Source organism: Tachysurus fulvidraco, chromosome 8 (genome assembly GCF_022655615.1).
Source record: "Tachysurus fulvidraco isolate hzauxx_2018 chromosome 8, HZAU_PFXX_2.0, whole genome shotgun sequence".
Taxonomy (NCBI): Eukaryota; Metazoa; Chordata; class Actinopteri; order Siluriformes; family Bagridae; genus Tachysurus; species Tachysurus fulvidraco.
The window spans coordinates 20,910,890-20,936,837 of NC_062525.1; the positions used below are offsets into that span (position 1 = coordinate 20,910,890).

Genomic DNA, 25,948 nt, shown 5'->3' on the forward strand with positions numbered 1-25,948 from the left:
TTTATTCGCCAAATACATACGTATTTGGCATGAGAACAGTACACATTTAAATAGTAAGGATTTACATATTTGCATAGTACTTGAGAGATAGAGAAGGAATTACAGAATGAATAACAGTACACAGGTAACAATCCCTATATTAGCTGTTTAACACAGATATAGCATGGAGAAAAAAACTAACTGTGCAGTTGAGAAAAAAAACAAACTGTGCTGTACTGTTCTAGTGCTGTTATTGTTTGGTTTCAGAAGTGGGCGGGGCTTTAAACAATAGGAGCTTCTTTACAGCTAGCTAAACTGAGGCTAAAATTTTACGATGTTTGTCATGATACACTAGATGGGAAAAAAGTTTCTTTTTTGTCTTTTTTTTTTTGCCACAGTCATCTATCGACTATGGCTAATAAAAGAGTGGAAAAAAATTGACATTTCTATTTGGAAATGCTGAGGCTTCGGATCTTATCCACAGACTTAAATGACACACACATACAGCTATTAAGGTTGCAAGATTTTCCCACTTTTCCTTTTTCCTGTCACTGGAAAAAGTGAGTAAAACAAAAAGAATGGCACAAAGACAAAAGGAGAGATATAATCAGTAACAAGTACAACAACAAAAGTATGTTGAGGCCTTAGAAGTAATAAAGACCCATAAAGCACACATTAAAGATGCAATAAGTATTTTTTTTCCTTCTCATTAACTATTGGCGTGTTCCCATCTGGATTGCTGCTCAAACAAGAAAACAGGAAAATAATGCTTAGAGCTTAGACATTGTAAAGAGAAATACACGAGAAAGTTACAGACAAGACCTATTAACCAGAATTAACACACACACAGGCTAAGTCTCTGCCCTCATAAACAGACAGAGGACATGTTTAAGGTGCTATAAGTGTTTTTTTCCTTCTCATCACACCTTGGCTTGTCCCTGTATGGATCACTGCTAAAACAAGCAAAATATAATAATGATGGAAAGTAATAAATATGTATGTATGGTAATAATTTATTGAGTGAGGCACAATAAATGTGGTACAGTATACATACGCTTAATAAGATTTATTGTTAGTGATCATTTTATAATGTTCATGTTTATATTATAACAGCTACAAACAGGCATATGGACCTTTAAATTATATAGACAAAAAATGAGCTTTTAATGTTGTTCAAAAAACAACAAAAGTGCAAATTCTTCTGTCCTGAAGATGATGGAAAGTTTAAGCTTACAACTTCACCTCTGGCTGTTACACAAGTTCCGACACTGGAGACACTGGATACATAAGTTAAATAATCAGATTGCTGGGTATTTTTTTTCATTCAAGTTTACCAATCATTGCCTTCCCTTAGCCATTATGCTTTCTCTCGATCGTCTCCTGTTCTGCAACTTTGAAAATAACATGTAACATTTTAAATACTTGTAATTGTAATATTGTTATGACCATGTTTGACTTTTTGTCCTTTGTGATAAACAATGCCTTGGACGTGGGAAGTTTACTGTAAACCACAAACTTAGCCTGATTTATTACCCCAAGCCTGATGAGGGCTCTGCAGGTTTCCTTCATGCTTCAAAAGATGACATTGTTTTTGTAACATAACAGTTTGGAGTTAGAAACAAATGTCTTGTTAGTTCTGATCATACTGTATGTATCTACTGTACCTTGCAGAAGTACTCGCCCCCTTGAAACTTTCAACATGTAATCTTTCTACAACCTGGACCTACAATGGACACTGGGATTTTTTGATACACTTTTCTAACATGTGATGATTTAAACAATACACCTCACAACTGAACTCACAACTTTCCGATCAATAGATCAATGTCTTACCAATGACCTCCCACTGTCAGGCATCTGAATAAATACATCCGGATTTTTTTATTTACACCTGATATTTTTGCCCATTCTTCTAAAAAAAAACTTCTCCTTTCAGCCATTAGTGATCTTCCTCTGATTCTGATTGAGGACTGATGACTGAGCCATGTGCGGGCTCTTGGTTTTGTCCTGGAAGGTGTACCCTTGCATCAAGTCTTTTAGTAACTAGAACTATGTCATCATGTAGGTATTTTATATTCCAGTTCCCCAGTCATAACTAGACATCATTTATTTGTATTTACCTCTGAATTTCTCCTCATGTTATAATCTCCTCAGCCATTCTGACAGCCATACTGAGGGTTGTTCCATTACAATTTTCTTTTTTCTTCTCTTTATTTTTTAAGTCATACAGGGAAAGTCACACAAACATTAAATGTAAAATTTAAACCTGTGATGTTTAAACACAGGGGTTAGCACGTTAGCCTCACATCTCCAGGGTTTGGGGTTCAATTCGCGTCTCCGCCTTGTGTGTGTGGAGTTTGCATGTTCTCCCCGTGCCTCGGGGGTTTCCTCCGGGTACTCCGATTTATTCCCCTGGTCCAAGGACATGCATGGTAGGTTGATTGGCATCTCTGGAAAATTGTCCGTAGTGTGTGAGTAAATGAGAGTGTGTGCCCTGCGATGGGTTGGCACTCTGTACAGGGTCTATCCTGCCTCGATGCCCGATAACGTCTGAGATAGGTACAGGTTCCCCGTGACCTGAGAAGTTTGTATATGCGGTAGAAAATGAATGTATGTTTAACACTTAACATTTACATTTACAGCATTTGGCGGACGCCCTTATCCAGAGCGATGTACATAAGTGCTTAAATCTCTATCATTGGATACATTAATGCTGGTTCACTAGGTTACATACTTAATATACTATGAGTTTAAAACATTTGTTAAAAAGTTACAATGAAAAAGTTTCAAAGGTTTCATTTATTTATTTATTTATTAAACATATTTTTCACCCATGTTTGCATGTGCTTCTATTTTCACGTTATTATTTCCCATATTCATTTATTTTTTTTCCTGTGATTTATTTTTACCTATTCATTTTTTAACATTTCACACATTTATAGTATTTTGCAGACACCTATAATTTTCTATTTCCATTTATACAACTGAGGTTAAAGGCCTCTTGTTGGACCACTTGGTGGACCTGGGATTCGAACACACGAACGAACACACACACACACACACACACACACACACACACACACACACACACACACACACACACACACACACACACACACACACACACACACACACACACACACACACAACCACACTCTCTCTCTCTCTCTCTCTCTCTCTCTCTCTCTCTCTCTCGCTCTCTCTCTCTCTCATAATAATAATAATAATAATAATAATAATAATAATAATAATAATAATAATAATAATCATTCTTAGTAAATATTATTATTTTGTGAAGAGCTGGTGACAGTCGCTAGGTGGCGACAGACGCGTGCTGATTGGGTAACTTCTCCTAACGATGACCAGGTGAGGTGAATTTAGGTGAGGCGAGATGACAGCCTGCTCCCTTATTTATTGCGCTTTCCGAGCCGGAGCTTTTGTGGTTTGCTGTTCTGCTGTGCCATAATGTGTGTCACGAGCCTCCCTCTTTTCGCCATCCTGCTTGCTGTTCTCTCTCACTGTAAGTATTGCAATAATTTCCCCAGATTTGTGCACGTTTTTTGGGTCAACACCACAAACGCACCCTTGTTTTGTAGCGTTCGGTACTCCGGCGCCGCACGAGTACCGAAGAGACACAGGAGTCGTCCTGATGCAAGCTGATAATCCGGATCCAGGTGCGAGCCTTGGTTTGTTTGGCTGTGTGTGCGCGTGCGCAATTTGTTTGTTTATTTGTATTTTTTTAACCGTGTGTTTTAACCGGGTTTGTGCAGTTTTCCATACTTCACTTCACCCCGTGAAAGCTATGCTGTTGGATAGAGATGACTTTGAAATTTCAGGCTCTGGAGTAGGAACGTCAAGTTGAAACACGATAGGGGGAAAAGGTAACATGTGCTGTCTATGGCAGACATTCTTCAAAAACTGTCGTTATTGTGGTGGCATTTCTTGGAAGGAGTTTCCCAGTGTTTGCACTTTTTTTTTTTTTTAATGGTCTGAGTTGTGTGTTTTTTTTTTTTTTTTTTAATAACCCCTCCTTTTCTTTGTCCCCCACAATACATGCAAAAGACTTCAAGATGGGAGAATTTGTGCTTTGTCATCTCAGTGACCCGGTGAGCTTCCCTTACACGATCATTTGAATACGAATGAATCTCTCAAATGTACTCTGTCTGACTACTAAATTTTTGTTTCTAGGAAAGGAGCACTGGGGCATATTCCATCTCCTCCATGTTGCCACACATCATCTGTGCATGAGTTCATGGGTGATTTCTTGGCTGAATGTATGGCTCTGAATAAAATGTCAAATTTCTGAAAGTCTTGCTGGCTTTTTTTTTTTTCCCCCTTTCTATTGGCTGCATCTCGATTTAAGAACTTTTGCAGTCTGCTTATGTTGGGTGCCAACTTCTGGGAAAAGAGCGGAAGTAGACTAGTGCAGGGCTTTCAAACTAAACTTACTAAAAGTAAATGTACTGTAGAATGCATTCCAGATTCTTTTAAATGCAAAAAAAAAAAATCTGCCTCCTGCTATGGTTAAAGATTTGACATGCATTTGTTATTTTTCTCCATTCAAGCTGTAAGTTAAAATCAAGTACTGTAATGGTTATTATAGCTGTAAGGAAGCAGTTGGCTTTTGTTTTGGAAAGAATGCTCTAAATTGCTTTTCCCCAGCTCTTAGTGGATTTGGCTGAGAACTGATAAAACAGCAGAACATTTCAACAGTGTTTTTAATGGCACTTGGATGGATAAGGCTTTGGGTTACTGATCTGAAGGTGGGGGGTTCATGCACCTTTTAAGCTGCCACTATTTGGCCTGTAAGCAAGGCCCTTAATCCTCTATGCTCCAGTTGTGCCAGATCTTTCATGTCTGTTCTGACCCCTAATTCCTAATAAACTGAAATGTGTCAAGAATTTCACTGTGCTATAAGATATACCTTACAAGTTATTCTCTTAATTTTATGGTAGGTAACAGCCCTTTAAACACTGAAATGTCTTTATAACTCTGATTTGATATTGTATGTTGAGACAATGCATTTGAAATAAGTTGTCAGAGCTGCTTTATATACCATAATAGCTCCAAGTCTAAAACACGACTGTAGCTTAAACTAGTTATGTTTGGAGAATGGCTTTACCTATATTAACACTTAATTGTTAATCATGACTAGTAGTGTTGTCACCAGGAGACATCTGATGTGTCAGAGTTGTGGATGAAATATTACTGACATTTAATAATGGGAAGCCCTGGTAGCATAGAAACATGGAACAGCCCCATTTTGTTAACACATTTACATCAATTTGGCAAAAACCCAATTCACTTCCAAATTATTAAACTCCAATCAAATATTCTCCAACAAGTGATGGTTGGAAAAGGGATGAACCAATGTTTAACTATGATCTGGGACATGCCCCTAGGGATGGGGTGTATCTGGTCTAGATAACATTTAATTGGATGAATATGAAACTAGTACAGGGTGATTTTATTTATTTTCTTTTTAGATATACAATTGTTCACTAAGGGGAAGATAGAAGCACTGACATGGTGAATTTGAGCAAGTTTAACTACTTTAAACCATTGTAACTGATTGAAAGCATAAATAATGGTGCAATAACTAGAAATGAACAAAATGACTTTCAATTTCCATAAAGCAACCTGAGTAAACCTTCACTTAGACAAAGTTCGGTATTTAACATAAGAACCATTACACGAGTTTAAGGTGGCAGGATTCCTTTCCGTAATGACTGTACTGACAGGATGTGAATATTATCCAAATGTTCATTGGATGAGAAAAGTGTGCATGTTTGCTCAGTGTCGTTGGCTTCAAAACCCTGGGAGATTAGAATGTGCATCTCTGTATCACAAAGTCATTAATTTCATGATGTATCATTGCAGTTTCATAGGAGGACTATTGTTCTAGGAAACTCCAGACACACTCTTCTCATTTTCTAAACGGTAGGTCAAGTGGCTGCTGATCACATAGAGCTCTGTAATGATCATACATCTGTTCCTCAGACACACACACAAACTCATTTTTAGGCCAGTTGGCAACAACTGGAATTTATAAGAGGTCAGAGGGTGAGATCTTGTTTCAGAAATTAAGGATGACAGGTGATTCATTCCAGATGAAATTTTGAAGGCTAAGCACTTGCCAAGCTAAGAAAAATCCTATTTGTATCTCACTGAGCATTTATGACCTCTAGACTGAACTATTGTAATGCATTACCATGTGGTTCTTCACTAAATAGGCTACAGTTATTCCAAAATTCAGCTGCCAGAGTTCTTACCAGCTCGAGAAAATGTCATATTACCCCAATTTTATCATCTGTACACGGGCTACATGTTAAATTTAGAATCGATTGCAAACTGCTGCTACCTACTGTACGTACAAGGCTCTAAATGGTTTAGCTCCCATTTATTTAAGTATCTATCTATCTTGTCTTCTAACACGCTACAATCCGTCATGCTCTTTGAGATCACAAAACTCAGGACTAGTTCGCAGAATATCAAAATCTACTCAAGGCATTGAGTGTTTTCATATTTAGCTCCCAAACTGTTGAATAGCCTTCCGGACAGTGTTTGGGGCTCAGACACACTTTCAGTTTAAGTGTAGATTAAAGACATATCTCTTTAGTCTGGCATACACATAATACTTCCCCTTTATCTTGTGCTCTAGTACATGCACATTATCATCTAGTGCTTGCTAATATTATGAACAGCAGCTTTGCCTATTCACTGCTTTTCTTTTTTACCCATCCTGAGGCATCCATAGATTGTACCAGCTCCAGTTGTGTTCCATGTCTTGAAGATTTTGGAACCTGTGGGGGTCCTGAGGTCCTGCAGATGTACCAGCTTCATGAAATATTCAGGACATTCCTATACAAGAGGAGATGAAAACTACATGTGGTCTTTTAGGACAACAAACTTCTAATCAATACACAATTGTCAGACTGTATATTTATAATCACACCCTCTACGGTCAACCAAATGAGGATGAGGTACCCTTTTGAGTCTGGTTCCTCCCAAGGTGGAAAAGGAAGAATCCTTTTCCATCTGTTTTTACCTCACCTCAGACTTGCTCATTGAATAAATACAAACACATTTAAATATATGTCTAATATTAATCTTGACTTTTTGTATTATATTAATCTTTGTGTAAGATTTTTTGATTGTTTCTTATGTTGTGTAAAGCTCCTTTGAGACAACCTTCATTGTTAAAAGTGCTATATAAATTTGAATTGAATTGAATGTAGAACTGGGGGGCATGGTGGCACTTTTGCCTCAACCTCCAGGGTTGGGGGTTTGATTCCCACCTCCGCCTTATGTCTGTGGAGTTTGCATGTTCTCCCCGTGCCTTGGGGTTTCCTCCGGGTACTCCGGTTTCCTCCCCGGTCCAAAGACATGCATGGTAGGTTGATTGGCATCTCTGGAAAAATTGTCCGTAGTGTGTGAGTGTGTGAGTGAATGAGAGAGTGTGTGTGCCCTGTGATGGGTTGGCACTCCGTCCAGGGTGTATCCTGCCTTGATGCACAAAGACGCCTGAGATAGGCACACAGACTCCCCATGATCCGAGAAGTTTGGATAAGTGGTAGAAAAAAAATGAATTATTGAAGAATGAATGTAGAACTCATTATTTTTAAAGCATTTTAGTGGTTTGAAATTGAAATGGTTGAAATGGTTTGAAACACACTCACTGTGTGTTTAAGGATAGCTAGTTAGTGAGATTAGCAGCTGATGTTTAGCTGAGACATGTTCACTTTCTGACTGTTAATAGTGAACTGAGCCCAAATAATCTCAGTGAAAGGAAGCTGAATTCTCTTCAGTAGTTCACGAGTTCTTTATCATATCCTACCGCAAGATGGCGCACTAATGCTACAGCAGTCTTTATTTTTTCCAGATGATTCAGCAACCTGCTTCAAGATGCCCAAGAAGTCATATGGTTTTCTATTATTTTATTTTTATAATTTGTTTATTTTTATCTAGTCATACTTCAAATATTTATCTCTCACACATTTTGACCATATGTTCAATGCTATCTGTAGACCCTTGTGAAAATTCACTATATTTTGCATTGTTTTTTTTATTCTTTATAGCCAAATCATTGTGCCCGAACCATTAGAATCGACTCCCAGATATTTAAAAAAAAAGTTATTAAATACGTTAAAGATTTAAAAAAGTTTTTAATTTGTTTTTGGTGTATAATGTGTTCTGCATTTAATTTAATGCTCTTGGTAATCATCAACCCATTAACAAGGTTCCAAGTGTTTCTGATGGTGTTTAAGAGTAATCAGAAAATTCTTGATGGAAACCTTGAGATCTGATGAAATCTATTAAGCTAATTCTGATTACATGATGGGAAACATCAGAGATTTGAATTTGTTCTTAATGGGTTTCTGGAGATCTGTAATGGAAGTGCAATTGAACGTGTGGTTCCTATAATACCGTATTTGCGGGAACACGGGATGGGAGGTAGGAATAGACTCTTGGATGAGACGCCAGTGCATGTCATGGTATTCAGAGATATGCAAAACAAACTATAGGTGAACTACTAACATCGCTTTGCTCATTTTAATAAAGCACTTTATCTTAGTCATGGTGGATCCGGAGTCCCGAGAACACTGCATGATATGCAGGGAAAGCAACCTGGAACAACTCTTATGCTATTATGATATATTATTGATTAATATTTTTGTTAGACTACTCATAAATATTCTGTTTATATCTTTAATTCCTGCAAAAATGTTTCAGAGCCTCACTAATAACCTGTAACAGAATCTATCATATAAAAAAGTGCAGAAAAATCCCTTAAGGTGAACTTTATCAATGTTGCTGATTTACAACAGGACAAAAAGTGCCAGAAGGAACATAAAAGCTTTAAATCCAAACATGTGAAGAAGAAAAGTAGTTACAGCTGGGCCTGGAAACAGTTTTCCAGTAAATGGTGTGCAGGAGAGGCATGGACTAGAAGAAAGTTTGGAGAAACAGATCAGAGGAAACACAATCCTATCTACACCTATTCACTTTTTTTTTAGATCACCCTGGAATCTACAGTCAACAGAGAATTGAGGTAAGGTGGATAGATTTTAATGAGCTTCACTGTAAAACTGGGTTGCCAGTCACTTACTCTTCATTCATACAACTCACACAACTGTAATCACTGAATACAGAATTATACTATAACATGTCATTTTACAGTATACACTATAGTGTCTAGACAATTATATATCTATAAACAATTATTTATTTTGGGGGCACGGTGGCTTAGTGGTTAGCACGTTCGCCTCACACCTCCAGGAATGGGGTTCGATTCCCGCCTCCGCCTTGTGTGTGTGGAGTTTGCATGTTCTCCCTGTGCCTCAGGGGTTTCCTCCGGGTACTCCGGTTTCCTCCCGAGGTCCAAAGACATGCATGGTAGGTTGATTGGCATCTCTGGAAAATTGTCCGTAGTTTGTGAGTAAATGAGAGTGTGTGCCCTGCGATGGGTTGGCACTCCATCCAGGGTGTATCCTGCCTTGATGCCCGATGATGCCTGAAATAGGCACAGGCTCCCCGTGACCCGAGAAGTGGAGTTAAAGTTCATAGGAGGCTCAGGTTCCAAAAACTTGATGGTGAAGAATGAAAATAGCAATTGAAGGTTTGGGAGTCGACTCATCGATGAGCTGAACCAAATGAAAAGAGTCCGAATTTCCATCATTAATTTGAAAAGTAAATATTTGAACATTCTGATGTTAACATCCTCAGATCTGGCTCAAATTCTGTTGGTGCTGTTTTGCATTATAAATAGCTATGTACAATATATATGTGGACAATGTGTGTAATGGATGGTAGGTAATGCAATAAATTTCCATTAGTGAACCATTAAGGACTGTGTATACATTATGTATGCATTAAAATATCGTTGAGTATAATGCGATGGGTTCATATAAAATGCATCTAAAAAGTCTACACACCCCTGTTAAAAAGGAAGCATTTAAAACAAGGGCAATATAAAAAACAAGACAAATATATCAAATAAAATAACACCAATAATAAAAAAGAGTTGCATCCTAAGTGTTGAAGGAAACTTCCAAACGGCCAGGTATTTGGACCTACTCATGAATGCCTGCACCTTAATTAAAGCTTCAGTTCCATGTGAAGAAAAGCAGCCCCAAAACATGATGCTACCACCACCATGCTTCACCCTGGGTATAGTGTGTTTTTGGTGAGGTGCTGTGTTTTTTTTTAAATTTTATTTACCTCAAACATATATTTTGTTATAACGGCCAAACCTTTCCAATCATAACAAATTATTCCATGAATATACATATAATATTTTTTATATACTTTAGCTTACTTTAGCTATCACATACCCCAGGCAGATGAAGAATTGGCAGAAATTGCTGCAGTTTTCTTAACTTTACTCTTGGCAGCCTCCTTGATCAGTTTTCTTTTTGCCCTCTTATCAACTGTAGAGGGAACTCCAGTATCTAGTATGTCACATTGTGCCATATTTTCTCATTTCACATATTTCAACAATGAGATCCTGTAACTCCTTCATAAGCGATTTGACCCCAATGCCTTTTCCTGTTGGATGTTTCCAAGAAGAAAACCCTATAGGAACAGCTATACTTTATAGGGGGCTGATTGCATGCATAAAAAAAAAAAGTATTTAACATGAGTCTTGAAGGTGATTGGTTGATTCGGAACACAGTGGATTATGGATTATATAAATGGATATTTTTTCTTTTTGTTTGTCACTTGATTTTTATAGGTAGCAATTTCACATTAAACGTGTAAATGTTTCTGACACAGATTAACGTCAGATTGACTTTTCTTTACCTGCCATCTTATCTACCCAACATCATTCTCAAGTTATTTTCCTTAAAATGGGTTCATTCTCACTATAAACACAATACTCCAGTCTTTAAGCATGAGGAGAGACAATAAGAACAGCAAGAGTGAGAAGATGAGATGGAAAAAGGAGACACAATACAAACTGAAAGAAAAGGAAAGAGGAACAATGAAATGTCAAAGAAAACAGAAAAGAAAGGGACAGAACTAAGAAAAGAGCAATGTAATGAGAGATGAAAGGAACAGAAAAGAAAAAAAACACCCAAAAACACAGAAACTGGACAGAATAAGGTGTGAGAAATGGGGAGTGAGAGGGAGAGAGAGGGGGAGAGAGAGAGAGAGAGAGAGAGAGAGAGAGAGAGAGAGAGAGTAGAGTCAGGAAAGAATGAAAGAGAAAATGGGACAGAAATAGAGACAAAGTTAATAGAAAAATTTGAATGAAATTAGAATGAGCAAAAGAAAAGACAAAAAAATAAGAGTGAGACATAATCGACAGAACAAAAGAAAGACAGAAAAAGGAAGGTAGAGAGAACAAAAAAGTAATACAGAGACAGAGAATGAGAAAATCCTACAAATCTCTGAAATGTTAAGAGCTGAGCTGACAGAAGAGTCTTCTAGCCTGGTTGCTCCTGAGCCTCAGCTCACTGACACACACTAACACTTGTGTCCTCTACACACAATCACTTCATCACTACAAACACAAATCTACAGTACAGCAGCCGCTGCAAGACACAAATACAAAATCAAATGCAGTGCTGGTTGTCCCTAATGGAGACTATCAAGTCTGCCCAACTCTGACACATGGGACATTCTGTTAGAGAAATGAAAGACCACTGTGTGGAGAAGAGAGAGAGAGAGAGAGAGAGAGAGAGAGAGAGAGAGAGAGAGAGAGAGAGAGAGAGAGAGAGAGAGGTACAGAAAAATGAAAGATAATCAGAGAGAGATAACTGATAAAGAAGTGGCAGAATGGGACAGAACAGAATGGGATAGAGAGGGATGGAAAAATAGAGACAAGGACAGAATAAGTGGAGTACTGTGGTACAGAAAAGGGAAAGAGAAAGAAAACAGGGATAGCTGACAGGGAGAGAGAAAGACGGAGGGAGGGAAGAAGTGACAAAATGAGACAGCAAAAGGAAATAGCATGACAGACACATAGAAAGAGAGAGAGAGACAGAGAAAGAAAGAGAGACAGAGAGAAAGAAAGAGAGACAGAGAGAGAGAGAGAAAGAAAGAGAGACAGAGAGAGAAAGAAAGAAAGAGAGAGAGAGAGAGAAAGAAAGAGAGACAGAGAGAGAAAGAAAGAAAGAGAGAGAGAAAGAGAGAGAGAGAGAGAGAGAGAGAGAGAGAGAGAGAGAGAGAGTACAAAGAAGACAGGGGGAGGAGAGGGGGAGAGAAAGGAGGAGTGCCTGATCATTTCCTCTCTATTCACTTTTTCGTTCCCCTGAGCCGTCACTCCACTCGCTCTTCACTGACTTTTCTGTGCGGTCTGTAACGAGCACGTCTCCTTTTATCCCTCCATTCTTTTCACTTTTGGACATCAATGCGCGCGCGACACGGAGCTCGCGGCCAGTGGAGATCTAAGGCGCAGTGATGCTCTGTGAAAGTGATTCATCATCATAATCATCACCAAACATCATCATCATCATCTGTTCTAATTAAGAAGAGTTCCCGTGCACTTCAGAGGACGCCAAATTTAACAAACATGTACGCTGTAGTGCTCGCGGCTGTATTTGGAGTGGTAAGTTTTCATCTCTCTCTCTTTCTTTCTCCCTGTGTGTCTGTGTGTGTGTGTGTGTGTGTGTGTGTGTGTGTGTGTGTGTGTGTGTGTGTGTGTGTGTGTGTGTGTGTGTACAGTTGTCTGTTTCACGTGCGAAAACAGTCGTTTTTCTCGCACGTGCTGGAATGACGCGCCCGCACCTGCACGTGCATTGGGATCAAAGCACAGCACTTTGCCTTTTGACTATAGAAATTGTGTTAACAATTTCCAGAAGAATTAAAGAAATTATACATTTTCATTTCATTTTTTTAATTGGTATGTTTGTTATGAAACTTTTCCAATTTTTCCAGGGCCATTTAGTGTGAATTATTATTATTATTATTATTATTATTATTATTATTATTATTATTATTATTATTGTTGTTGTTGTTGTTATTTATAAATAATAAATGCAGATTCTTCCAGATTGATGTGAAGCAGGTGAACTTGCTTGGCTTTGTGGAAATGTGGGTTGAGAAGTATGGAATAAAAACACTGTCAATAATAATCGTACGTAATTCAAAGCATTTGTGTGTAAATTCTAATTTAGTTGTGCGTAATTTAAAACTATTGTACGTAATTATGTTTTTTGCGGAGTTGGATCCCAAAATCTACGGCCACGACAGTTTACAGATACGAGATTTTGTGTGTTTGTTCAAATACAACTCCAAAATGTACGACTATGACAGTTGACACACACAACGCTTGTCTTCACAACACCTCTTTTTCACACACGAAAACGGTCTGCTGCGAAACAACTGTCAAAAATACGTCATCACGTTCACAGGCATTACTATCCGAGGGAAGATGAAAGCATTTCACGAAGTGCGCATGCGCCCCGCCCTCTTTTAAACTAGTGATGGGAAGATCGGCTCTTTTTCGCGAACTGGTTCTTTCGGACAGTTCGTTTTAATGAACCAGTTCAATAATCCAGTTCACCAGTTCTTTTACGTCCTGACATAATGACGTAATTCGCAATGACGTAAATTCCTTCATCCCGCCGATGTCGGCAGATATTAATACAATCAATTTAACACATTTGAAAAGTTCTTTGTAATCATAACTTTAGTTGAATACGTTTCTTTCTCAGTTCGGTGTACTGTTGATTCGCTGTATCAGTTCTGTTATTCACGCATGCGCAGTATCAACATGTCTCAGTTCAGTGTACAGGAGTTACATATACTCCGGGATATTAGTTTATTTAGAGTCGGAGGGGCTGTCAGGCATGACCGAAAGTGAGTAACTTTAGTAACTTGTGGATCAGCGCTGACTCAAGACGTGAACTGTTTAGAACGAATCAGTCCGATTTGGTGAACCGGTTTATCCAGATCACTAAAAAGAACCGGTTCAAAAGAACGATTCGTTCACTAACTGGCCATCACTATTTTAAACCACTGGCACAGAAATAGCGGATCAGCAGCCAAGCGCTCACTCATCGTCAGTGTTGTATAAAGTACTAGAAAGCAATACTTGAGTAAAAGTACAAGTATCGTACTAGAAAAAGACTTTGGTAGAAGTGAAAGTCACCTTTTAGAATATTACTCAAGTAAAAGTCTTAAAGTATCTGATATTTACTGTACTTAAGTATCAAAAGTCATTTTCTGATATTTAATGTACTTAAGTATTTGAAGTAAAAGTAAAAAGTAAAATTTCAGTGATTTTCGGTAGGCATAAGAGCAGGGGAGGTTCTAGGGTTTCATCTTTAGGGGTTTTAGCCCTCAGTGAGAATTTAAAACAAGAAGAGTTTTATATTATATATTATATGACTACATAGTAAGCCAAAAGTTATGGTATTATTAAATGGCAAAAGTGGACACTAAAATTTTATGCATGATGAGATAGGCCTACATAAAAGACACACACACCTCACACCTAGCCATTTCCTGCTGCACTGACTGCCCATTTGACTTGGACCTTCTTTCTTGTGCTGACTGTCCACTGATATTGGACTGGTTCCCCATTTTCTGTTGTCCAACACTTAAGGTGTCGGTCAACATCGACACCAGATCCTGGGCTGAGTGCAAGATGTCACCTAATGGAACCTGATAAACAATAAAATATGACTTTAACACTTAAGCAGTGAACACTTATATTACATGACCTGTGTATTCCAGTGCATGTACACAGCTGTTAGTAAGTTAACAATTAAAATTGCTAATTCTTTTATGTAGGCCTATCTCATCACGCTACAGACTGCAGTGATGACCTCCTACACAGCTGTATTGTTTAAGCACCTAATGTAACCTTACTCTGAGAGCTAATCTTACTTACTATAGTTAACCTATCTCTGTAATATTACTCCTCTCTGTTATTAGTGATAACTAACCCTTAAACATGTCCGAATTTGGAAGGAAAAACCAACTTACCTGAGACGATGAGCAGTGTTGTAATGTAACAGAGTAAAAATACTTCGTTACTGCACTTAAGTAGAAATTTCACATATATATACTTTACTTCGCTATTTAAATGTATGTCTTTCACTTTTACTCCAATACATTTCCTAGATAAAGTGTATACTTTTACTTATGGAATAAAAACACTGTCAATCATAATTTTACGTAATTCAACGCATTTGTGCGTAATTTAAAACTATTGTACATAATTATGGTTTTTGCGGAGTTGGATCCCAAAATCTACGGCCACGACAGTTTACAGATACGAGATTTTGTGTGTTTTTCAAATACAACTCCAAAATGTACGACTATGACAGTTTACACACACAATGCTTGTTTTCACAACACCTCTTTTTCACACACAAAGTGCGGTCTGCGAAACAACTGACTGTATTTTTGACAGTTGTTTCGCAGACCGCACTTCATGTGTGAAAAAGAGATGTTGTGAAAACAAGCGTTGTGTGTGTGTAAATTTTGGAGTTGTATTTGAACAAACACAAAATCTGTAAACTGTCGAGGCCTTAGATTCCGCAAAAAATATAATTACGTACAATAGTTTTAAATTACGCACAACTAAATTAAAATTTACACACAAATGCTTTGAATTACGTACGATTATTATTGACAGTGTTTTTATTCCATAGAGAAGTCACATGTGGATTTGTCTGCGTAGAAGTTGCACGCTTCTCGGTTACAGTGTGTGTGTGTGTGTGTGTGTGCGTGTGTGCATGTGTGTGTTTTGTATTCAAAGCAATGAATCGGGCCTCTTTGAACTGGCTTTGACACTCGTTTCAGATGCCGACCTGACCGTATCAGTGTTCAAACGCAAACCTGAACCGCAGCTGAAGTACCCGCAGGGTAGTTTTCTGTAAGGAGACGTTTATGTAACACTCTGTGTAAGGAGACCTCAGTGTCAGTGGTGATATAGGGAAATCCCACACTGGGGCAATAACAGCACTCATTATATTACATTATATTACTATTACTATATAATAGCCCCACATACAGGACAGAAGTTCATAGTGGAAAAACCTCACTTTTTTCTCTTACACGCTCACCAAAGCACATCTGCAGTAAACTGGCCCCAGTAAATTACTCGGCATAGGGAAATGCAACCACACAAAACCCCAATGATTACTTCTCCCAACTGTCCATTCCCATTATCATGTTTTTCTTTTCACTGAGGTTTCACAGTAGATCGGTCTGCTGCACTTGGGAATGAGATTGTTATTCTCTGTTATTTTACTGGATGAAAATAGGGCTAATAACAGAGCACACAGAGAAGAGACAGGTCCTAATGGAGATGTGATCAGGAGGCAGCAGATTAGAGTGTACCTGTATTAGCTTTAAAAGACACACCCATGAAACACATCCACACCCAAGCTCTTATACCCTACTCAGCTTAAAAACAATACTGGTTTATAGCTTTCAAATATATAATCCCACTTGTTCTTGTGAATTTTATTTCAGTTTGACTTTACATCCAAATGAGATTACAAAAATGAATTTTTGTAATTTTTTGTGCAAGCACAGGATATTTCTTTTAAACTCCTACCAGTGACATTGCATGGTTATTTAGCATTTCTGGGGTTGGGTGTCCGATTCCTTCCCCCACCCTATATATACAGAGTTTATATGTTCTCCCCATGCTTTGGGGTTTCCTCCAGGTATTCCAGTTTCCTCCCCAGTCCAAAGACACATATGTTAGGTTGACTGGCATCTCTGAATTGTCCATGGCATATGATTGTACCTGTGATGGCTTAGTACCCTGTCCAGGTTCCCTGTGTAGGATAAGTTGTAGAGAAAATAGATGGACAAAAGCTACTTTAATAGACCTGTCTTGTCGAATTCCCTAGCCATATTTGTCCTTTGAACCTATTTGATCATCTGTCCTATTGCATGTGGCTTAGCCATGTGCTTTATCTAGGTGGGGTTTCTGCTAGCATCTGTCTACTCTCTTAGCTATGTGTCCTAGCTGGTACCCTAGCAACTATGATTTTTCTCTTATATATTATGTCTTAAAAATGGACCTAAAGGGATCCTTAAAACAAATCCGTGAAGGCCTAAAAAGCCTTATGGTGCTTGGAATTATCACCTTTCTTTGAGCACATGTTCTTTTTTTCCTTTTTCTTATTCTTTGTATATGTCTTGGGATGTCATTACTTAGTGTCTTTGCCCTAGGTAAAAATAAAGAATAAGCCAGAATACTTAGCATCACTATGTATTATTGACAGCACTCAAACACTCTGGACATGTGCCTTGTTTAAGAAGTGCATGGAGGTTATTGCAACGTGTTAAGCCAGTGCTGATGGGAGTAGGGTTAAAAAGGCTAAGTGCTTTCATATGAAAGACACCTCTGATGGAAGCTTCCCGTACCATCAGTGTTTCCTTACTACTGCAACATTTGCCATGGTGCACTTATCTTTGAAAATAATAACCACTGACAATATAAGAGACTGTGTCAGAAAAACCATAGACTATAAAGAAAAAAACCCAATGGCAATCGAAAAACAGCAAATTTGATTCAGGTCACCAGTTTTCATCCAGTTTAGCCAGGAACCAAGATGGAGTCATTTCCCCCTCTGGCCAATAGTCACAAGTTTTGATATATGACATCTATAAATATCAATTCGAAGGTAAAGATGTTACTTTCACCATTAATCATCAATCAAGAATTTAGGTGCAGGAGCTTGTAGCAGGACAGGAGAATTATCCTCCAGACAGTGGAGCAGAACCTGGATTAGAGCCAATGCATGTAGATCCACATTAAATCAGCTGGAACTTGTGGCCTCTAAGAAGGAAGTAGGATCTCTTGTACCTCAGGATGGATATAAAATCCTGATCCTCAGGATCCTTTGGAACTGGATGGTATGCTTAGGAACTTGTGCGTGTCAAAATGTCAGGAATAGGAGTTTATGAAGTTTAAGATTGCAAGTTTAGGAGCTGCATGATAGGAGAAGCTTGTGATCTAGGTGGAAGTAAGTACCTGTGATCCTCACAGTAGAAGTAAGATTTTGTGATCTTCAGAATAGAAGCATACGCACTTGTGAACCGTAAGATATTGTGAGCATACAAATTAATGTAGAAGATTCAGAGATCCGGAGAGTTGCTATAATTCGCTGTACAAAAAAGTAGATGCATTGGATTACAGGATGCCAGCAGTAGCAGGGATGATGGACCTAAGAGATTGAGTTAATCATGATATGGAGATTGGATATTTAGATCCTTAAACTGAAAGGAAGCGCTTGAGCAGAAGTGAAGCGGGATCTTGTGGACCACAGGAAAGTATGAGCTTAGGTTTCTCAGAAGGATATAAAGTGATGAGCTTAGGAGCAGGTGAAAGTGGAAGAACTTGGTGAGTCTTTGAGAAAACAGGAACTTGTGGTCCTTAGGAAAAGTAGGACAATGAGAAACTGTTTACTATGCTTGACGGACACATGCATAAGATCATATAATGATTAAACATTATTTTAATTACAGAAAGATGTTTCTCAAGTTGCATTTTTAAAAAATAATTAAATCATCTTCCTAATGGCAAGTTGTTTGTGTGTTTCTTTAATACTGAATAAGTCTGTGGTATTTTATTGTAATAGACTATCATAATTTGTAGATCACTATCATATCTGTGATTTACGTATTTCTAGAAATGTTGAAAACATGAAAATATTGAAAACGTTTTGTGAACCTGAATCATCTGCGACCAAGATGTCCATGAAGCAACTGAACTCAATCATTTTCATATGTTAAGATCTGTGTGTGCTGGATAAGAGAGCGTGAAGGCAAGAAGAGAAAAGCTGCAAAACAGATGCAGGAAAAAACAGAATTTAAAGGAGCGACAAACAGAAAAATCTGTGTCAGATGCAGGCTTTAGTCAGGAGTGAAGATTTAGTGTTGAATGAATAAACCAAAATCTGACAATGTCTTAGCAACTTGCTACAAAACGATCGAGCATATGAACCGGAGGACTGGAACCAAGAGGCCCAAAGTATGAGTGGAAGAACCCGAGTGTCCTGCACAGAGCCCTGACCTCAAACCTACTGAACACTTTTTGGATAACCTGGAACACTGATTGCACCCCAGGCCTGCTGCCTTTAGCCATATAGTCTATACATGTTTGCATAGGGGACAACTTGGCCATTTGGCTATACTCATTATCTTTTTCTAAGAACGTGTTTGATGTGGCCAACACAAAATGTCAGCAAGACGGTGGCAGGTGTTTCAGCTCTTGGCTTGGTATTGTTTGAGATTTCTTAAATGAACACTAAAATTCCCTGCTAGCAAGCACCACTTGGTGAAACATGGCCCCTGTGTGTGGTGGGACTACATCCACCTCCTCATGTTGCCTTTCCTAGTAGCACCTGGCTTCCAGACATTTCCCTGTTTCCCTAGTTCCAGGTTAGGTCCCTCTGGCACAGTGTTACAATAGGACCTGGCAGATTCAGAGATAACCTGTATAAGGGCAAGAAATTGACAATTTCTTGATCATATTCATATTCAACATTTGCCTGTTTCACTCATGTTCATACACACAATAAATCCTTTCTCAAATGTTTGTTACCATGTCAATTTGCTCTGACGTGATCATGCTACAGAAGAAAGAATGTTTTCTAAAAACATTACAGTAACATTCCTCCCATTTAATACTATATTTGGTTCTGTAAACAGGTTTGTTTTAAAGGTTATTTATTTTGTCTGGGTGGATGTCATTATGCCTGTCATTACGTGTATGTTTGTGCTCATGAAAACTTTAGGTTGGCTCAGGGGCAAGGCGGTTGCACCTATAATACCTAGTGACAGATTTGCTTGTTTTCAACAGGCATTAAAGAACGAGGTGAAATCAAGTGCAGGGATTAGCACAGTTCCGCACTCAGCATAATGCGTAGAGTCCCTTGGTTTTTTTTTTTAATTCATTAACTAAGAATAAAAAGAAGGGAGTAGTAAGTGGTTTCATCCCTTTATGTAACAATACAGAAAACAACAATTTGTCAGGGCAGGTTTAGAAGAGCATTATGACACCAAATATGCTCTACATTCATTTCATTTGCATGCAAATTATTATTATTATTATTATTATTATTATTATTATTATTATTATTATTTGCATGCAGCTCCACCATCCTCAGACAAAGCATGTGGAAACACTCGTCTATATAGAGAAACATTTTTTACCCTGTTCTAGTTTCCTGTGAAAAGAAAGTACTAACTGCATGTGACATAGTAGTTTTTGATTGTCGGTTGAGCCTGGAGCAATCGCTAGAGGGCTCGAGTGGGGTGAGAGGCTAGAAATGCAAAGAATGCAAACTTGGGCAAAAAGTACCATGCTTCTTTTTAGCCTATCATTGTGGTTTATCCAGCTGACTTGAAAATGCCTGGAGGAAGTGCTACACTTGTTTTTATCTCTTTTCACTCTCGGTTAAAAATTCCATTCACCTGAACCAAAAGGGGCCACTTGTCACATTTCACTCAAGCACTTGTTGACATTTATCTACATCGTTAATCTTCACTGTGGCCTTCCTCGCCAGATTGTGAGCTTCTAAAGGCTAGATCTGTGTTTTTCTGCAGTGTGTTACTCTACACCGATTACACAATAGGTGTGAAAACAACTATAAAGAACACTCAGTACAGGGTACATGAACGAAAGTACACTAAGTGTTAAGTATGTGTTTAATTTACTTAAACTATCTCAAGCAAGTATACTTGATATATACTTAAACATTCACTTTATAGCTAGTACATAATCTTTTCTAAGTATCCTTCAATAAAAGTGGACTACATGTCTTGCACAGTTCCAGTTAGCTAGTAAGCTAGTAAACTTTGTTTTCTAAATATACTTTATACTAATACGTTTAGATTGCAGCGGGTATACTATTAAGAATACTATATTTTACTATATTTAGTATACTATAATTACTATTTAGTTTGATGCTAGTATGCCGTCTTTTTAAAGTATATAAAAGTGTTAAAGATACTTACATTTACATTTACATTTACATTTACAGCATTTGGCAGACGCCCTTATCCAGAGCGACGTACATAAGTGCTTAAATCTCTAACACTGAATACATTAATGCTGGTTCACTAGGTTACATACTTAAGATACCACGAGTTTAAAACATTTGTTCAAAGTTACAATGAAAAAGTGTCAAGGTTTTTTTTTTTTTTTTTTTTTTAAATGCAAAGGATAAGGAAAGAAGTGCTAGTTGAAGTGCTTCCTGAATAAGTAGGTCTTCAACCGCCGCTTGAAAATAGCCAGTGACTCGGCTGTCCAGACCTCTAGGGGAAGTTCATTCCACCACCTTGGTGCCAGTACAGAGAAGAGTCTTGTAGTATACTTGCCTCTTACCCTGAGAGATGGTGGAACCAGTCGAGCAGTGCTGGTAGATCGGAGGTTACGGGGTGCAGTGCGAGGAATGATGAGGGCTTTGAGGTAAGATGGGGCTGGTCCATTTTTGGCTTTGTAGGCCAGCATCAGTGTTTTGAACCGGATGCGTGCAGCTACCGGAAGCCAGTGGAGGGATCGCAGCAGCGGGGTGGTATGCGAGAACTTTGGCAGGTTGAAAACAAGCCGGGCAGCTGCATTTTGGATCATTTGCAGAGGACGGATTGCGTTCATAGGTAGACCTGCCAGCAGTGCATTGCAGTAATCCAGTCTAGAAATGACAAGAGACTGAACAAGTACCTGGGCAGTCTGTGTGGACAAAAATGGCCGAATCCTTCTAATGTTGTAGAGAAGAAACCGACATGAGCGAGTCACATTTGCAACATGAGAGGAAAAGGACAGTTGATTGTCCATGGTTACCCCAAGGTTGCGAGCTGTGGCTGAAGGCGAGATCAGATCGTTGTGCAAGGATATAGCAAGATCGTGACCTGGGGATGAATCACCTGGGATGAACAGCAGTTCAGTTTTGCTAGGATTGAGCTTTAACTGATGAGCAGTCATCCATGATGAAATTTCTGCCAGACATGCTGAGATCCGGTCAGAAGCTGTGGCATCTGAGGGTGGGAAAGAGAAGATAAGTTGTGTATCGTCAGCATAGCAGTGGTAAGAGAACCCATGTGATGAAATAACTTCACCAAGAGAGTGAGTATACAAGGAGAAAAGAAGAGGACCAAGTACTGAGCCCTGTGGGACGCCAGTGGAGAGTCTGCGTGGAGCAGATGTCACTCCCCTCCATGTTACTTGATATGAGCGTCCTTCCAGGTAGGAGGCAAACCATTCCCAAGCTGATCCGCAAATCCCCAGACTCTTGAGGGAGGATAAGAGAGTCTTGTGGTTGACCGTATCAAACGCTGCTGAAAGGTCAAGGAGGATAAGGACGGATGATAGTTTGGCTGATCTAGCAGTATGTAGCTTCTCAGAGACATCCAAAAGGGCTGTCTCTGTAGAGTGAGCTGCTTTAAAGCCAGACTGTTTGGGATCTTGGAGGTTGTTCTGTGAGAGATAGACAGACAGTTGATTATAGACAATGCGTTCAAGAAATTTTTGAAAGAAATGAGAGAAGTGATACCGGTCTGTAGTTACTGATGTCTGATGGATCCAGAGCAGGTTTCTTTAGGATGGGAATAACCCTTGCTCTCTTGAAAGTAGTTGGTACCTGACCAGATGCTATGGATCTATTGACGATAGTGGAAATGAAGGGCAAGAGGTCTTGTGAGATGGTCTGGAGCATAGTGGTAGGGAGTGGATCCAGTGGGCAGGTGGTGGGATTGCAGGACTGGATGAGTTGTAAAATCTCTTCTGCTGCCACAGTTGAAAAATGTGACAACGAAGGTGTAGGGGAATCCATACTCTGAGATGTAAGTGCAGTCGGGGCTGAAGTGAAGGTCCGGCAGATTTCCTCAATCTTCTCCTGGTAGAAAGAAGCAAAGTCTTCTGCAGTCAGGGAGGATGAAGAAGGTGGAGCCGGGGGGTTGAGCAGAGAAGAGATGATGTTGTGGAATTTCCGAGGGTCATGTGAGGAAGCTTCAAGCTTTTCCTTTTCCTTAATTTGGTGCTAATATACAAACTTTTCTAAATTTATTTGAGTAGAAGTACAGAGTGTCAAGTAAACAGTTTGCAGCTAGTATACTAACTTTACATTAAGTGTCAATAATACTTACAACAATTAACAAACTATAGAGGGTGTTTTATACGGACTGAAACAGTTGTTGGATTTCAGGGCCTTTTTCTCTGATTTCAGCCATACTCCTGAGTATGACATAGGGCTATGATTGGATTGTGATGACCCTTCACTTCTGACCTGTTAATTCTTAAAAATCTCTTTTGTGATGTTTTGTTTGCAATGAGGTTTTGCAATAAATGCTTTGCTGTCAGTGTGTAACATTTTCTCTGCGATGTTAATGAAATCCAATTCGGTGCGTGATTGTATTTTGAAGCGTTTACAGTTTTTACAGCTTGCATTTTACAGTTTATAGTTTGCATAAACATATATATATATATATATATATATATATATATATATATATATATATATATATATATATATATATATATATATATTTTAAGAATACTTAATGAGACGTACATTGTATTAATTATGCATTCAGTTTGGTGTACTAAAAAAAGTAAACGTGTTTAGCTAGTACACTAGTGATGTAATTTTACACTGCAAGTATAATTTTGACATTTGATTTATTTCTTAATAATTTCAGCTTAGAAAAAATACTTTTAGTGTACAAGTATACTAGATTTTATACTTGGAGAGAGGCAGTAAGTTTATTTACAGTTTACCTTTTATATGCTATATTTTCCATGTATACCTAAAGAAAAGGTACATTTACATGACCAATTACAGCTAGTATAAAAACTTTTTAAAGTATACATAAGACAAAGTACTTACTGTAAAGTATCAAGCAGTTCTGAAATTATTAGAATGTGTCATATTTATAATTTAGTGGATTGTATGTAGCAGTAACAAATTTGAGGATTTTAGGATTCTTTTTTCACTTTTGTCGAAATCAACTGAGATTAAGATAAAGCATAAGCAAAAAAAAAAACAAAAAACAACCCAAGCCAAAAAAACCCCCCAAAAACAGGGTTAGGCAGACACTCTCATAATGGGCCATGACCTGTATGGACTCTCAGAGATTCCCACGCGTCTTACGTTTTTGCAGTTCTTTGCCAAATCATTACAGTTCTAAAGGGACTTTACATTAAAAATATAGCTGTCATAAGTTAATTAAATATTTCCTTAGTGGTTTTCCAAAACAAAGAATATGTTGACAGCTGAATGTTCATGGTGATGTATTTGTTTGTATAAAGAAATAACGAGTAATGAGTACATTCTCTATATGATATCATTTTCTACTTAAGCCTAAGAAAGTAATAATAATAATCATTACTGTAATGATTTGTAGGTTCATAAATCATAGACAGTGATCATGGAGTTAGTCATATTCTTTATGGCAAAAAGTCTAAATCTTTCGACTCCATAAAACCTGCTACGTTTCATTTGTCCTGCTTTGATGAATGTGCTTTTAACATTCATAGTGGAGCTCAGTGGCCTATGGGTGATTTGAATAGTGAATTTACAGTTGTTTAGATTTGTTGTAGACTGGATCTAGGAATTCTGCAAGGTGAGACCCCTGAGAACCAGCTGAGGTCTGAAAGTGTGCATCTATCACTTCTAAAAAAAATTAATCTCATTAAATCTCATGTCCAGATGCAGTTCATGAGATCATCCAGCTGCCATTAATGAAATTATTCTGATTATCTCCAAATAAAGATCAGATTTTAGTTTCTAAAAGATTTTGGTTTCATCTGACTGCAGAAGATCTTACAAAGCATGCACGGTATCTGTCTTATTGAAAGGCATCGATCAGGAGAGTAGCTTAAAAGAATTTCCAAAACATCAGATGTACCATGAAACACTGTAAAGGTCAAGCAAAAATACAAAAACTGGAACATCACTCCAACATTTATAAAAAACTACAAAACAAAAATCTACCTTGGAAGCTGCCATGAGACATACAAGGAAAACTAGTGCTAGTGCTAGCTTGTATTTCTTTCACAAGGCATGCTATCACTTTATCATAAAACCACACTTATAGCTGTAGGGTGCTTGTGTTACATGATAAAAATATGTAACTTTTCCTCAGTACACTCATGAGCCTCAGTGGTTGTTAGTGTACAAATGTGGAAAGTAAACGTTTACTGTTCTCTGGGACAATGTGCTATGAGCATTCAGCTAGCTTGGTTATGTTTATTATTATGCTATCTGGTGTAAGAGATGATGAATAAAGCTGTTGTTAACTAGCCTAAGCTAAAGTTTTACCATATTCCTTGGTGAAAGAGGCACTAATTTACCATCAGGAATGATTTTTATTGTTTTTCCTGCTTATTGTGAGTTCATGCATCTATACTTTTCTTGTTCTAATTTAATTTGAAGTCCTACTTCAACTTTCACTAGAACGGTTATTTAGATAAGTAATCATACTTTTTTCAGCCACTTCTGTTGCATACACGTACTTCTACACCTGTATGCCGTTGTTTGTGTTCGTTAAACTGGAAAGAATCATGAACACACTACAGTATAATGATGTCTGTGCACTAACACTTCTTCCTTCTTTGTGTTTGTGTGAAGGTGCGTGTGTTCTCGGCTAAGGAAGTGTGTCATTCAGGAGCGTACACGACTAACGGCGAGTGCTGCAAACAGTGTCCCCCGGGTGAGGGCATGGTCCAGCCGTGTGGAAACAAGCAAACAGTGTGCCAGCCGTGCCTCGACAGTGAGTACACAGTGAAGTTAACTGATATTAAATAGTATTTCTACACTGTTTCCAGGCTGAAGGAGCAGTTTGTAAATGGAAAAAAAAACATAATTATATTTTTATTTTGGTATCACTTCATGTGCTTTTCTTGGACCATGGTTCTGTTTCTACCTCTGTGTTTTCATCGATTACCTGTTCGGTATAGTTGTTACCTGATTGTGTACAATCAAATTACATTGTCTACTGAATTCAATTTTATCCATGAAGCACTTTGAACAAATAGATAATAGATTGCTAT

At 38.1% G+C, this 25,948-nt stretch overlaps 1 protein-coding gene and 1 long non-coding RNA gene across 2 annotated transcripts in view; both read left to right on the top strand.

Moving 5' to 3' along the window:
* The first annotated feature begins 109 nt into the window (after positions 1-109).
* Positions 110-4,282, top strand: LOC113662209. Its single transcript, XR_003445211.2, has 6 exons — positions 110-124; positions 3,278-3,499; positions 3,576-3,653; positions 3,750-3,860; positions 4,042-4,085; positions 4,168-4,282. It is a non-coding gene; the product is annotated as an uncharacterized LOC113662209 (long non-coding RNA).
* A 7,879-nt stretch (positions 4,283-12,161) lies between these two features.
* Positions 12,162-25,948, top strand: part of ngfrb (nerve growth factor receptor b) — a 40,068-nt gene continuing 26,281 nt past the window's right edge. Inside the window, exons 1-2 of the mRNA XM_027176955.2 lie at positions 12,162-12,532; positions 25,527-25,668. Coding sequence (XP_027032756.1) covers positions 12,497-12,532; positions 25,527-25,668 — 178 coding nt within the window. The 5' untranslated portion in view covers positions 12,162-12,496. The remainder of the gene's footprint in view (positions 12,533-25,526; positions 25,669-25,948) is intronic.